Below are 16,249 nucleotides of genomic sequence, written 5' to 3'. Positions count from 1 at the left end.
AATTTTGGAATTGGTATTCGTTACGGGTGGGGATCTCTCCAGGCTTCTCTGTTTTGGCCTCTCAATTCGGGTAGAGTTTGAGGAAGAAAAGGAAGTGAGTTTTGCAGGATTAGGTGGATGAGAATTGTTTTCCATGGGAGTAGGGATCAAATTTTTTGGATTGATGTCCATGGTGGATGGGTTTCTCTCCGGGTTGCTTTGGTTTGGCTTATCTATCCTATTGGAATTGGAGATGAGAGGGAATTAGGTTTTTCAGGGTTAGATGGGGTAGGAATCTAATCTATCGATTGAATTTAGATTAGGATAAGCTTGAGATGTTACCTGGCAACCCTAAATTTCAGCAGAAGCCTCCATCGAACTAGCTGCTATGATTTCGCCAGCTGGTTTGCTGATCGGCGGTGGGACCTGCTACCGGCAAGAAATATGAGAAAGCTGCCTGCCACCTTCTTCCTCATCGGATTCCAGGTCAATGTCCTCCTCAACCACACCAGATCTTGTTTTATTGAAAGAGTTTTTTCCTTGGTTGGACTTAGTACCCACAACCCGTAACCAAGGCCCAAATTGAAAGTCATCTTCCTCTACAGTAATACAACCTCTCTTAGCTTTGTTACATTCCCTTTCTTCATGTCCCAAAATTCCACACCAATAACAATAAATGGGAAGTCTCTTATATTTGAAATGAACCCACCCTTCCTCCATGCCCTCTACCTGTAACATTTTTCCCCTCATTAACGGCTTAGTAATATCTATATCCACCCTTATACGAAGAAAGGGACCCCACGCTAGACCACTTTTAGGAGCATCAACTAAAAGAGGAACACCAATTTCATTGGCAATATAACGCCCAACTGTGGCATTCATACTTTTAATTGGGATATTGAAGACTCGAATCCAAAAGAGAGATCGTTGAATTGAGACATTTTCTAGGCTAGCATCATTAGTGAAACGCTTCACCATAACCAATCTCTTATCAAAAGACCACATACTCCTATCTAAAATATCATTCATGTGTTCCTCAGTTTCAAAGATTGCCGTGAAAATATTGTTTCTCACATCTTTGATAGTTACCTGTTGAGAGCCTCTCCATAACTGTTGGATGGTGGACTTGAACGCCTCTTTATTAAATTCTCTGTTAGTTTGTAACTTGAATAAAAGACTGAACTAAGCTTGTTCTTTTGATCGTGCAACATCCTAAGCATTAACGGACAGAACACCTTTTTCCTCCTCTGAAAGAGTGAACTTCTTCCAAAGTTCCTCTAGTGTCGCATCCATATCTTGAAAGTGAATGATTGTAAATGGGAGAAAAAGGAAGAAAATATGAGGAAAAGCAAAGGAAAAGAAAAAAAATAAAAAGAAAAAGAAAAAGGAAATGGAAAGCAAAAATCCCCTACTAATCAACAGAGATTGGTTTGAGGGGTTAGGATCTTACGTATGAAGAACGCAAGTTAGGAGCTTCTACTTTCCAGAGACTGCTCAGAGCCTTGGAGAGAGAAGTTTTTTTAAGCAAATACTGTTAAAAAAATAAGAGATCTGAGATTCAATCCCCAATAAATAACAATACTAATCTATATAGGAAGATTTATTCTATCACTAAAATAAAGTCAAATAAATTATCCAACACCTAGCTTATAACAGTTTTTCCTAACTTAAGTTCATATAATGATTTTCTGAGTTGTGATAGTACTAATGAAGTAGAGGAGGCAGCTGACTGATATGTTAATATACTTATTGAACTCTGATAGTTTCTTAACTTCCTTCAAATTATAACCAAATGCAATGATTAGAGAGAAAGATATGCTGGGTAATAAAACAAACGAGCAGGCAATCCAAAATGCACCACGTTCAGATAAGACCCGTCTTAAGGGGGTGTTTTGTTCACTGGAATGTGCAAAATATACCGATTTGATTTTTAATTCCAACCCACACATATGTTACACATATTAAGACCATAAGTCTTATATCCAAAAAATAAATAAATAAATAATTTTAAAAAAAAATTATAAGTCTGGACATCTGTTATTTAGATACTAGCATAAGAATGTTAATTGAGTTAAGAATACATTAACTGAATGAACATTGAAAATATTTAAATTCAATCAAATAAAACAAAAGATTAAAATATCTTCTTATAGAAGTCAAACGGTGATAGATTGTATGTTGTTCATGACCAATTTAGTCTTTAGGGTTCAAGACCCCAGGCCACAAATTTGGTCCAAGATAGTGGACTTAGCAAAGCAAGTCAATTAGACCCAAACTGACCTCTAAATAGTATAGGGTTGCAAAATCCACCAAAACTCACTCAATTATTAATTTTTTCCAAATAAGTATTGACCCAATTAAACCCAATTATCATTACTCAAAAATTACTAAAAATATCAAAAAAAAATTTTGAAAGTACCATCCTATGGCGTCCGCTTTTGATAATAGCTATTTATTATTAGACTAAAACACCAATCAATTTTTGGTATAGGCAATAATGAAATTTCAAATCTATTATACAACTAATAAAAACTTTACCAGTTGAACTAACTGAAATTCACTACAAAATACTATTAAAATTACCAAAATAACTAAAATTTAACCCAAATACTCAAAATATCCACGAAACTTCTAAAAAGGACTAAATGCATGTCATGTTCTTATACTTTCTGCTCAAGCCCATCATCCAAAAGAGCTGTCCACCATTAGCATTAATTGACCTCAACAACTCTCTTTGTCCTCACCTGAGTCAACCTACTTCTAAGTCCTAACATATACCGTGACTTTGTTCAGGTGGGGAAATTTTGTTACACCTTCACTAAATAGTAAATAGTAAATACACATTCTTAAATCAAGATTTTTAAGTTATTTTTGTGCTTGTGCAACGGTGTCTATGTGAATGTGCAAGGGACATTACTCTTGTTCAAATATGTTGAATAGAAAAAAAAAATTAGAGTTTTTCTATTTTCGAAAACAAAATCACAATTTTTACCACAACTTTTTTTTATGAACTCGCAACTTTTTCTCAACTAATTAAAATCAAACACATGAATAATTATAGCAAAAATTGTACAAATTATTATGTTGCTAGATTTTTTGTTCCCTTTAAAGTTAGTGCTATCAGCTATTTTCCCACCCTTAATTTCCAATCTCATCGATAAAGCTTTTGCCTTAAAACCAATTGGAAGCTCACTCTGTCGTAGGCAATTCAAACAAAGTTGGGAAAGTGTGCTCTCTCTATGGAGGGAACGAGCCTATCCGCTACTATTAAAAGGGGAAGAAACTAATGTTGTAAGGCAAAGAACAAGCTAGCCTAGTCACAACTCACAAGCATAACAAAACAAACTAAAAAGACTCAACAACTATAGTAGAAGAAAAAAAAACCTTTAAATCTCATCACTCAAAACATGCACAGCTTTTAGATTCATTCGCTCTAAACAAACCAATCTTTTCTCCTCTCTTTTCTTTAAAGAAACAAGCCCAAGGGAGCTTTACCCTTAATTAAAAAGCCTATTGCTTTCTGATTTCTTGGCCTAGGATAGCTTTAGTAGTGAGAAAATTACTATATTTTAAGATAGTTTATCTAACTTTTTGTTGAAGTGAGAAAATGTGAGATTTTTAAAAATTGTATATAAAAGTTAAAATCTAAATTTATAAGCTCAAGCCAAACAAATTCCTACGTATATTTCAAGTTCCTATTTCATATTAATATATATGCTCACTTGTAGCTTTCTCTTATATTTCTTAGAGTTTGGCTTACCTCTAATACTTTTTTAATTAGAGACCTCTTTTTATTTTAAATACACAATACCAAATGGTAGTGAATTTTAATTTTTACATTTTATTTAGTTAGTGAGTAATGTGGTATTTTCTCGTTAAAACAAAATAATATTCCAGTTAAAAAAATATTGAAAGTAAGCCAAACTCTTTTCTTAAAAAGACCAACATAAACCTTGGCAACAAAAGATGCATATATTATCATTCTCTCTTCATTAAATAATTATTTGCTGATCCCGACTGATTTTTTATACAAAAAGTAGTCCTCGTTCTTAAAATAATAATAATAATAATAATTTGGAAGATTAATGCTCGTATCTTTTTAAATACTTTATTTATTTATATAAAATAGAGGTGTCAATGGGGGAAAAAACCAAATTAAGAAACTTGCCTAGAAAATTTATCCACCTACTAGTCATCATTAAATAAAAAAAAATAATCATAAAATAATTTCTTTTTTGTTTTTTTGGATAAGCTAAGGAAAATTACTTAGCCACATTAAGTTAGATGATGTCACTCTACGTCATTTATTTTTTTAATAATATAAACCTCAAGATTATAGATATGAGTTATGAAAATCTGTAACAGTGGGAGTTTTGGCTTTTTCGTAATGGTGAACTTAATACATGACAATTGGAACAAAGCACCCCATGTAGATGCTTGTAATCTATGACCATTTACTTTACAATAAAGTGTGTTTTATGTCAGCCAATGAAAAGGTGCATGTTTATTTTGCTTGTAACTATTATAGTAATCCAAAAAGGAAAAAGCAACTATTATATATATATATATATATATATATATATATAGTAACATGCCACTATGAATTATGATCATTTTTGTATGATTAAAGAAATAACTTGTCATAGACTCCTAGTCCATTCGTCCATATTTCGTTTTATTCATAGGAATGGATTTGGGTCGGACCAAAATATGAGTTTTTTTTTTTTAATTCTTATTTAATTAAAGATATGATAGGATTTGTATTTATAACCTTTATGATTACTCTTTTTTTTTTTTGTTAAAATAACAATTACTCTTATCGTTACGCTAAAATATCAATTGATTTTTGACGTAAGTTGGATTCAAACTTTTTTTTTTTTTTTTAGTTTACAATATGTTGTGCTAATTCCGCAATAACACTTTATGTTTAAGGATGTACCAATTTAGTTACAAAACTATTGACAATTGAATTTGAACTCAAATGCTCAATTTGATAACAAAATGTGAGTCTTTTTTTTTTTTTAATTGAACAAAACTTAATTCCAAGTAGTTGTGTTGGTTGAATGAATAAGTATACGATTTAGTTATTCACAATGACATTGATCAATATCCACTGTTTCTGAAAATTGCTTTACTTCATAATTAATCGTTATGCATATTTTTTTATGCATTTTAAGTCATGATTTCTTTTGAATGTTAAGTGATAACCCAATTATAATCACAATTTTTTAGAGTGCCTCATATCCGCAGTTTGAACTTCACATTCCCTCTTTCTTATATCTACCTTTAAATGTATATAAATAAACGAAAATTTTCTTTATTCTTTTTCTTTTTTTGAACATCTAGTTTAAAGGAAATGTTAACAAGTACTTTATCGTACTTGTTAAGATTTTCCTTTTTTAAATCTCAATTTTAAAAAAAGTTGGTAAAAAATTAGCCAAAAAAATTAAAAAAAATTGCCTAAAACTGTACTAAAAATTGATAAACAGCCAAAGATTGTGTTGTTAACAGATACTGTGTCCATTAACTCAACCCTTCGATTAATAATGCAAACGCTCCCATCAATCACACTCTAATCTAGAAGGGCAGCTAAAAATTCCACTGGGCTTATTATAGGGCCCTTTAGCCTATCTGGACCTCATGAATCCTGGACCTACGCTACCAAAAGGTCAGTGGGCCCTCTTTCACCTTCTGGAATAACATCCCACGTGGGCTCCTTTATCTGTTTCCACGTGTTGCTACTTTAAGGAATCTTTTTAACCTCATTAAAAGCCTAACGACCATGCCCCCCAAAAAAAAAATTTTAATGAAAAGGGAATATTTAATATAAAATAAAAAGCAACAGCTTTGACAAAATATTTCTTAAGAGTGGAGATGCAAGTTTGCACAAAAAATTACATAATTGCTATATTGCGTAGTAGATAAAGGAATAAAACTATGACCAAAATATTTTTACAATAACTTTATAATAAGATTTAGATGGCTAGTTGTTAATTATAGGTAAAAAAAATGATATTATTAGTAAGTTTAGATAAGAACTAATAACAACTTGTAATTTAAGTTTTATTGTGAAATTATTGTATCTGTAGCATTATTCATAGGTTAAAATATATGTTTTTCTCCACACAAAAAAAAAAATGCAATGGTGGGCTCATATATAACTTATCAACTCAATTATTATAAAAATCATTATGTCCATAGAATTACTTGGGAAGTTATTATATTATAAAAATCATTATGTATATAGAGTTACTTGGCAAGTTATTATTGATAGATAAGTTTTTTTATAATATGGAAATGATAGATAATAAAATAATATTAATAGATGATAAAATAATATCAATAATGACTTAAAATGAAAACCAATAAAATATAATATCTCAATTTCTACTGCATGCTATAAAAATTGCAATGTATTCCTATATAAGTAATGTTATAGACTCTAAGTAATGTTATTAATTTTTATTTAGTTCCATTTTTGACATCATTTTTTTATTATTTACCATTAACAATATGCCATATTAGTTATGCGTGAAATTCTTTGACAATTTTTTATTTTTTGATGCGAGGATCTTTTCTTTTTTTTTTTTAAATTTAACTTATGTCATTCGTTTTTGATGATGATTCTATATCATTAAATCAAGACACTAATAAATTTTTAATATAAACAAAAATTAATTTTCATATATTTTATTCAACCATTAAAGATTTTATCAGTACCAACTATCAACCTCTCTCTGTTCCTTACGCAGCATTGCTTAAAAGAAAATTAGAAAAGCCTAACCAATAAGCACCAACAAGGCTCAGCAGAACCCCAAAGTTGACGTGGCTGATGCATTTATTGACCGGCAGTGGACCCCATTTCTACTCCGGACCCCGGGTATGTCCACTGGTCCCACATCACCCACCCAAAACCGACAAAAGCCCTAATTTTTTTATTTGAAAAAAAAATCCAAAACCCAAAAAAAAAGCCAAAGAAGACGAAGAACAAGAACTAAGCCAAAAAAAAACAAAAACAAAAACAAAAAAGAAAAAAAGGAAAAAAAAAGGGGGAAAGGAAGAAAAACGCGTTTTCTCAAAAGAACAGAGTTGAATCTTCTCTCTCTTCACTGTCTTCGTCTCTGTCTCTGTCTCTCACTTTCTCTCTCCAAAGAACCAAAAATTAGGGTTAGGGTTTTCACAGAAGAAAAGGAAAAAAAAAAAAAAAAAAACCCTAATCTTTGCTGTGCAAGTGAAGGTATAGGGTGGGTTCAACTGAGAGTGTTTTTGGATACCCTTTTGGGTGTTCTGAAATGGGTTCCTCTTCGTTTGCCTCTTCAGTGATCAAATGGCACTTTTTTCACAACCCCATGTCTCCAATACTTGTTCTACTGAAGTTACTGTTTCTCTTATGGGCTTTCTCTCTTTCTCAAAAAGGTTTCGTCTTGGCCGATTCAGACAAATCGGTGCTCCTCCAGTTGAAGAACTCGGTCTCTGACCCATCAGCTTTGCTCTCTACTTGGGACTCTGATGATTACTGCACGTGGTTGGGTGTCTCCTGCGACCATAATTCCCGCGTGGTTTCACTGAACATTACAGGGAATGAGCACAAAGGTAATTCTTGTTCCAACTTTGATCAATTTCCGCTTTATGGGTTTGGGACTAGGAGGGACTGTTGGACTAGTAGTGGAAAATTGGTTGGGAAACTTTTGCCTGTGATTTCTCGGCTTACTGAGCTTAGGATTTTGTCACTGCCCTTTAATGGTTTTCATGGTGAAATTCCTGCTGATATTTGGGGTATGGAAAAGCTTGAGGTTCTTGATCTAGAGGGAAATTCGGTAAATGGGTCAATTCCGGTCCAGTTCTACGGGTTGAGGAATTTGCGGGTTTTGAATCTTGGGTTTAATAGGATTGTTGGGGAGATACCCAGCTCGCTTTCGAGTTGTGTCAGGTTAGAGATCTTAAATTTAGCGGGAAATCATGTGAACGGGACCATTCCGGGGTTTGTTGGCGGGTTGAGAGAGGTGTATCTGTCTTTTAATCGGCTTAGCGGGGACATTCCTAGTAAGATTGGGGAGAATTGTGGGAAGCTTGAGCATGTGGACTTTTCGGGTAATTTCTTGGTTGGTGGGATTCCAAGGAGTTTGGGGAGTTGTGGTCAGTTGCAGTCGCTTTTGTTGTATTCGAATATTTTGGAAGAGGTTCTTCCGGCTGAACTGGGCCGGCTTCAGAAGCTTCAAGTATTGGATGTTTCGAGGAATAGTTTGAGTGGTTCGATACCTTCTGGGCTTGGCAATTGTTCTCAATTGTCTGTCCTTGTACTATCAAATCTGTTTGATCCACTTCCGCTAGTTAATAACACAAAAGAGGACTCTTTGATGGACCAACTGAGTTCATCAAATGATGATTTTAATTATTTCCAAGGTACGATTCCTGTGGAAATCATAATGCTTCCTAAGCTGAGAGTATTATGGGCACCAAGGGCAACTCTTGAGGGCAGGTTCCCAACCAGCTGGGGTGCCTGTGAGAACTTAGAGATGATCAATCTGGCTCAGAACTATTTCACTGGGGAAGTTCCTGATGGGCTCAGCCGCTGCAAGAAGCTGCAATTTCTTGACATAAGCTCAAACAGGCTTACCGGGGAGCTTTTTGAGGGTCTTCCAGTTCCTTGTATGACTGTATTTGATGTCAGTGGGAATGCCTTGTCAGGTATGATCCCCAAATTTTATAACAGCACTTGTCCTCCCGTTCCTTCCTCAAATGGAAGTCCTTCCAAACCTGGCAATGACCTATCCACTCTGTATGTATCATTTTTTACTTCTAAAGCTCTAGTTGGAACTCCTTCTCAGTCACTTGGAGAAGAAAGTGGTCTTGCAATATATCACAATTTTGGACTCAATAACTTTACTGGCACTATCCAGTATATGCCAATTGCACCTGAAAGACTAGGAAAGCAGACTGTTTACTCATTTCTTGCTGGAGAAAACAAGCTTGCTGGACCATTTCCTACCAACTTGTTTGAGAAGTGTGAAGGATTGGATGCACTGATTGTCAATGTTAGCAACAACAAGATATCTGGTTCAATTCCAGCTCAAATTGGTACTGCGTGCAAATCTCTTAAAGTTTTGGATGCATCTGTAAATCAGATTACTGGACCCATTCCCCAGAGTTTCGGAGAGTTGGTGTCAATTGTTGCCCTTAATTTCAGTTGGAACCTGTTGCAAGGTCAAATTCGAACTAGTCTTGGTCTGATGAGGGACCTGAAGTATCTCTCTTTGGCTGGTAATAACCTCACTGGCTCCGTTCCTTCCAGCTTGGGGCAGTTGCAATCTTTGGAAGAGCTGGACCTTTCTTCAAACTCACTCACTGGGGAAATTCCGAATGATCTTGTAAACTTGAAACGGCTGACTGTTCTGCTGCTTAACAACAATAATCTCTCTGGGCAGATCCCCTCTGATTTGGCCAAAGTAACCATGCTCTCAGCATTCAATGTTTCCTTCAATAATTTGTCTGGTTCATTGCCATCAAATAATAACTCAATGAAGTGCAGTAGTGCTATCGGTAATCCATATCTGCGGCCTTGCCGTATGTATAATTTGGCTGTGCCATCTGCAGATCTGCAAGGAAGTGATGGCAATCCACAATCTTATACTGCTTCTCCACCATCGGGAGATACAAACCAAGGAAGTGGGAGTCCTGGTTTCAATTCAATTGAGATAGCATCCATAACATCTGCCTCAGCCATTGTTTCAGTTCTTTTTGCTCTGATCATCCTGTTCTTCTATACCCGAAAGTGGAACCCAAAGTCCAAAGTTACTGGGTCTATCAGAAAGGAAGTAATTCCTTTTACAGACATTGGGGTTCCATTGACCTTTGAAGGTGTTGTACGGGCTACAGCAAATTTCAATGCAAGCAACTGCATTGGGAATGGAGGTTTTGGGGCAACCTACAAGGCAGAGATCTCCCCTGGAGTCCTAGTGGCTATAAAACGGCTTGCAGTTGGGAGGTTCCAAGGCATTGAACAGTTCCGTGCAGAAATTAAAACTCTTGGAAGGCTCCGCCATCCAAATCTTGTCACTTTGATAGGTTACCATGCCAGTGAAACAGAGATGTTCCTTATCTATAATTATTTGCCGGGTGGTAATTTGGAAAAGTTTATCCAGGAAAGGTCCACAAGGGCAGTGGATTGGAGGATACTTCACAAGATTGCACTGGATATAGCCCGTGCGCTTGCCTACTTACATGATCAGTGTGTACCACGAGTGCTCCACCGTGATGTCAAGCCCAGCAATATTCTGTTGGATGATGATTTCAATGCTTATCTCTCTGACTTTGGATTGGCCAGGCTATTGGGAACTTCAGAAACCCATGCTACCACTGGTGTGGCTGGAACTTTTGGTTATGTTGCTCCAGAATATGCAATGACTTGCCGTGTTTCCGATAAGGCTGATGTGTATAGTTATGGTGTGGTGCTTCTTGAGTTACTCTCCGACAAGAAAGCTCTAGATCCCTCATTCTCTTCATATGGGAATGGCTTCAACATTGTTGCTTGGGCATGTATGCTCCTGCGTCAGGGCCGCGCAAAGGAGTTCTTTACTGCAGGGTTATGGGATGCAGGTCCCCATGATGATTTAGTAGAAGTTTTACACTTGGCAGTTGTGTGTACGGTCGACTCTCTCTCTACGAGGCCGACAATGAAGCAAGTTGTACGACGGCTTAAGCAACTTCAACCCCCATCGTGTTAGGTGCCTGGTGAGACTTTCGATTATTAACATAGCAATTTGTAGAAGGTAAGCCCCATTGTAATTTGTGCTTGTGCACGTGGTGGTCTTCATGCCCTTAGCTTGAGTTCTAAATTGTAGTTAATCCACTTGTAAATTGTAATATAGTTTTGCCCCCATTTTTTCAAGTTACTTCCCTGATTGGGGGGCTTCCTGATGAATCTGCAGAAGAGTGCAGATATTGTTTTCCACGTTGTATACTTGTACTTCAGGTTTATTTGTTGTTCAATAAAACCATAGAATAGAAGAAATATTGCTGGGAAACTTAGCTAATTACTTAATATAATTCTTTCCTATTTTTGGCTAATGCAACAATTGATCCATATTGGTATATCCTCGAATGATTCGTGGCGTTTTTGCTTCCAAATCAGAAACGTATACCCATTTCTGAATTGTTTTCCAATCTAATAAACAGTCGAGTCCAACAACAAGCTCCTTGAGATAGAGCTCCGGCGCAATGCGCATGAACAGCTTCATGTTCAGGTCATTGTGATGGATCACAAATGGATGAGCAGCTGCTCCACCAGCAATCATGTTCATCATTGGAGTTTCAACTTGACAGTGAAAAGAACATTGAAGATAAAGAAAAAAGAAAGTCTTAGTGCCACGTGTAGATACCACCTGGATGAATTGAGTAATCAAAGATGACAAGCAACTGACCTCCAAGAAATCAAGATTGTCAAGAAAGCGCTGAATATGTGAAATGATCTTAGATCTTTGTCAATAAAATTTGTTGAACATCCATATGCATCATTAAATCTAGATAACGAGTTTCCTGATCTTTCAAAATATATGTTTCAGGATTCCTGGTATACCTCCTCTTTCTTCTAATCGGCATTGTTAGACACAGAACCAGCCTTGGGCTATTGCCTTGGAATCATATGGAGAATGGAGACAATGGGACAAGACTGAATGATCTCGGAAGAATACTTAGCTCCCATTTTTAGTTTTCCCTGGAAACCGAAAGAAAATGAGGTCCAAATTCGTAGGCAGCTGGCAACGCCCGAGTTTTGATGGTGGATAAATAGAAAATGAAGCTGTGAAGGGATTCGAGCTATGAAGGGGATAAAAGATGCCTAAACTCTTTGCATTAGTGATTTTAATTATTAATTAATTAATTATAAAGCAACAAATAAGGGTATCTCCTAATTTATTCAGGGGCCCATATGCCCTTGCACCCGCACTTTAACAACTATTTTCCCTGGCTTTGCTAGGAGGATTTTCCTGTACATTCTTGAGTTGGTTGAGCAGTAAAGAAACTTACCAAGTTATCACTTTCAAATTCAGAGAATTTTTTAAAATTAAAAGTGGACGATCATGAGCTAAATCCTATTTTTCGAAAACAGTTATGGATTCAGAAGTTATAAACCCTTCCCATGAGTGAATGAATATAATGATAATTTGATTCTTTGTAATATATAGGAGAGGAAAGAAATAGAATTTGTTTTTCCAACTTCAATATAAGAAGAAAATATGGATACCATTATTTTTATAAATTTTCCTATATATGTCAATTCACTTCGGGTGATTCATTAGCAACAGTACTTCCAGTCTTTTTAATCTGCTAATATAAAGTTGCAAGACCGAACTGTTACAGGCTACATCCTCTAGTTTATGCATAGGATAGACATGCAATGAAATTACAAACTAAAAGAAAGGACTTTAAATGCTCTATATCCATTTTAACCTTTTGAACGGGAGGCTTCATGTACTGACTGAATACAATACGAGTGCCACTCCATTGAAAGACAAGAAAATTGAAAACTAAAAAACATGAAAGAGAAAATGAATCCACCGTTTTGGAAGTCTTCCTCACATGGATACAGGATAAACATTACAAAAAGGGAGTAGGGTTAACAACTATATGTTTTAGAGGGTGTGCGACATCACCACCACCAGCATGCTTGACAAACTCTGCGGGAGTTAGAAAGCTGCCATGACAAACGCACACTATCCTCACTTCCTCACCTTTCCTATATCTGTAAAGAAAACCTTCTATCCTTTTTCCATTGGGGCCATCACCTTTGGTAGACACACAAGGCATATCTTCCAACACATTTCTCACAATCTCCTTAGCTACTCCCTTGTCAGCATCCGTAGGTTTTTTAGATTGATTTTCCATCAGAGCTGCAGCACACCTGCTTGATTTTTTGGCGATTGTCGTTCCATTGTTGAGTGGTGGTTTCTGGTCACTTTCGGTTGAGTGAACACTGGTGGGACTTCTCACTTCTATGCACTTGTTCATTCCTGCTGCATAACCCGAAACAAGTAAAGCATGAGTGGATTGATCAAATTATCCAATAATAGCTCATGAATGCAGACTGTGGTAAACCATAGTGAACATCTGCAGAATATGATTATAATGGTTCTACCAACATTTCATGAGATTACTGACAAAAAACTCAGATAAGCCTATATACAATACTGATTGGAAGGATGAAATGCCTGATAGTTGGACACAGTCATTAACAGTGCATCCAATGTGAAAAATTAAAATATTGACCATTCAAAACCAAAAGCCACATCTGATGCAGCCCTCAATTTTAGCTTTAGGAAGAAATTTCTGGTTTAGCTTGGGATGTCATTAGGGTGGTCAGATAATATCTGCTTGCATGCGGAGCAGTAGAAAGTTATGACATAGAATTAGTACAGAAATGATACATATATTTTTTTTTTATTAAAAAAGAGATTGCTCTATCAGGTTTTCAAGAGTAATGAAGCAAGTGAGTTAACCAGGTTTTCTGTGGCTTCCTAAGTAACACAATTAAAAAGATGCAATTAACAAATAAATATAAGTGAGCAATCTATTCAAACAATTGTTTCTCACTTGGGCATCATCTGTTGTACTGAAAATCAAATTTTCATGAGAAACTCAAGTTCATTTGGCTAGGAAACTGTGTGAACTCCCCACTTGCTTTGGACCAAATGGAATCTTCTCCCTCATAAGCAAGGGTCAAAGTTCCGAGTTCAATCCCAGCTTCAGTTGAATTTCCCTATTAGTTACAGTTTATGGGTAACTCAATTGGAGCAGTACAAGACACACTGACACAGGAAAAAATGTGCCGCATAACTGGTTGCCTGTGCTAGAAATCTCATAATTGATAATTTAATATACATGGTCCAAGCACATCTCATCTTTCCAGATTCAGTAGCCACTTAATTCGTCACCCAGGGGAGTAAATATCATCATATAATTTCCTAGTTCCAAATCACTTACAGAATGATGCTCAATGTAAATCTAGTTCTGTGCATCAGAACTTTTCTTTCTCCATATAATTCTTTTCTTCTCTTTTTTTCTTTTTCCTATGGTGGAATGACTAGGGGTGCCCTGTGAGAGAGGGGTATGACTAGGATTCTGAACATTGATTCCCTTCAAGAGTAAAACCCAAAGTATGTAGAAACAATTATTACTATCCCATAATTTAGCTTTTTATGATTTATCTTCCGTTCTTGTTCTTCAACAGATGCAAATTAGGAAGTAGCAACTGGACATTTATGCTATCAAATATGTAATTAATACCCAGATGTTACTTAATGCAGGTTTGGCTAAACAGTATAGCGTGTGAATAATACTGGTATTATGCGTCAAATGTGGTCTAGGATACCTTATACGACAAAATTCATTTGCAATTGTTTCTCAAAAAAATTCATTTGCAATTAAAATCAATTTCGTGATAACATAGTCAAGAAGAGCAAACATTTTAACAAAACACAGCAATACATTTGCTTATTTAACAAGGCAATAAAAAAAAATACCAAAAGATCCCCAAATGAAATTATCAAAACAATATAGAATTCCAATCCTACTCAACTCAAAAAGAATCAAAACTCTCATTCTTTTCAAACGGTTTAGGCAAATAAAAGGTCTCCATTGCATAGAAAAATCATTCTAAAATTACAGTAAAGTCTTTTTGGATCTCGGCCACCTTCAAATTAATACGAGTCAACAGCCAGCCCGCCAGCCAGCCAGTCATTCACAAACTGTATAATGCAAGCCAACTAAACAATATAAAACACATCCATTGTATCAATCTTGATCATTCCACTTTCTTTTCTTTCTTTTTTTTTTTTTTTTTCCTTTTTTAATGAGGACAGACAGTGAATAGAATAAACAGATGCAACCACCAAATATGCCACAAGTATCCAAATTTTCTTGCTTGCCAAACATATGATTACGCAGTAAGCACAAGATGTTCAATAACGTAAGCAAAAACAGTTAAATTGAAAAATAAAATTCATGATATTGCAATGGAATTACCTTGAGGTTGAGATGGTTGGCTTTCAGATTCAGAAATCTCAGAAGAGGCACTCCCTTGGGAACCAATTGAGCCTTGTGATAAGGGTATTGGTTGTTGTAAAAACGCCTCCAAGCCATTTCCCTTTCCACAACCCCAAGAAAACTCATTCAAAACCTTCACACACTGCTCTTTCTCTTTCTGATCATTACTATTATTATTATTATTATTAGTATTGTCCACCCTCTTATCCTTCCAATTCCTTTGCTTCTCCGACCTTTTCCTCTTCGCTTCCAATCTTCTCAGACTCTGCAACTCCTTCCTCTTCCTCCACTGCTCCTCTGTCTCTGTTGGCAAAGAACAAGTCCTTATCAAAGGTGTTGGTGCACAAGCCATAGGTACCACACACGTTGTCTCTTTTTCTTCCTTCACAAAGTCTGGTATCGAAGACGACCTCATAAGCTTCTTTGCTCTTTCAGGGTCCACCCCAAACCGACCATTCAGTGAAAGCCCAAGACTTAGCTCTATCTCCTCCTTATCTTCTTCGCTTCCCTCTTCCACTTCCATTTTCTCATGAAAATGATTCCCAGCCATAATTCTCGGCAACAGATCTCTCGGGAAATTCCTCATTTGCATGGGAATTCGTCGGCTTATTTCTCTGCTTCCAATATTCTCAGCTTGCGCCATTCAAAATGAGAAAAAAAAAAAAAATACACAAACAAAACACTACAAGAAGCAAACTTTGATCAATTTTTAGGAACACCCAAATGAGAAAACTTGATAACAAAGCAGAATTTTATCTGGACTTCGTTGAGAATAGCTCATAAGCTCCATTTTTTTTTTCTTTTGAAAAATCAATTCCAACATTGTTTCTTTAAGACCCAGAAAGAGAAATACCACATTTTTTTCCTCTGCAACTTTCCCGGCAAAAAAACTTTTCCCCGGAAAACAGACACAGACACAGAGAGACACGAGAGAGAGAGAGAGAGAGAAGGAGGCAAAGCAAAACAATTAACAATCAGAGAGAAAATATATCATTTTTGATAAAATGGAACTGAAATTATATTTTTCTCAGCTATAAATATAATAATAACAGTAATCAAAGAGCAGGAAGGGTCAGGAGTGAAATGACGAAAAGAGCCCTGGGGGAGTTTGAGAATGTTGGAAGTGGGTAAGTAGGTGACACGTGGAGGTCATGAAGAGGAAGAGAGTGCCACGTGGGTAAGAGAAACGGATCTCGATGTGGAAGGACAAAGAGCTTTATCAAAAACAAAA

General features: G+C 35.9%; 3 protein-coding genes across 4 annotated transcripts; 1 reads left to right on the top strand and 2 right to left on the bottom strand.

Moving 5' to 3' along the window:
* Positions 1-408: 408 nt before the first annotated feature.
* Positions 409-1,272, bottom strand: LOC142631309 (uncharacterized). Its single transcript, XM_075805456.1, has 2 exons — positions 1,208-1,272; positions 409-1,129 (listed from the first exon to the last, which is right to left on the bottom strand). The coding sequence occupies exons 1-2, from the start codon at positions 1,270-1,272 to the stop codon at positions 409-411; spliced, it is 786 nt and encodes a 261-aa protein (XP_075661571.1).
* A 5,743-nt stretch (positions 1,273-7,015) lies between these two features.
* On the top strand, positions 7,016-11,003 carry LOC142615794 (LRR receptor-like serine/threonine-protein kinase RPK2). Its single transcript, XM_075788630.1, has one exon. It carries the CDS (start codon positions 7,272-7,274, stop codon positions 10,701-10,703), a length of 3,432 nt encoding a protein of 1,143 aa, XP_075644745.1. The 5' UTR covers positions 7,016-7,271; the 3' UTR covers positions 10,704-11,003.
* Positions 11,004-12,397: 1,394 nt separating this feature from the next.
* Positions 12,398-16,048, bottom strand: LOC142621942 (ninja-family protein AFP3-like). 2 transcript variants are annotated; one of them, XM_075795324.1, is made up of 2 exons: positions 14,998-16,048; positions 12,398-12,989 (listed from the first exon to the last, which is right to left on the bottom strand). In XM_075795324.1, the coding sequence occupies exons 1-2, from the start codon at positions 15,659-15,661 to the stop codon at positions 12,574-12,576; spliced, it is 1,080 nt and encodes a 359-aa protein (XP_075651439.1). In that variant the 5' UTR covers positions 15,662-16,048; the 3' UTR covers positions 12,398-12,573. The 2 variants fall into 2 exon arrangements, with proteins under 2 accessions (XP_075651439.1, XP_075651440.1); XM_075795325.1 differs by having other exon boundaries at positions 12,398-12,986; positions 14,998-16,017.
* Between the last annotated feature and the right edge of the window lie 201 nt (positions 16,049-16,249).

Source organism: Castanea sativa, chromosome 1, assembly GCF_040712315.1.
Source record: "Castanea sativa cultivar Marrone di Chiusa Pesio chromosome 1, ASM4071231v1".
Lineage (NCBI taxonomy): Eukaryota > Viridiplantae > Streptophyta > Magnoliopsida > Fagales > Fagaceae > Castanea > Castanea sativa.
Note: the sequence above shows the minus strand (reverse complement) of the source record. Positions and strands in the feature narration are given on the sequence as shown.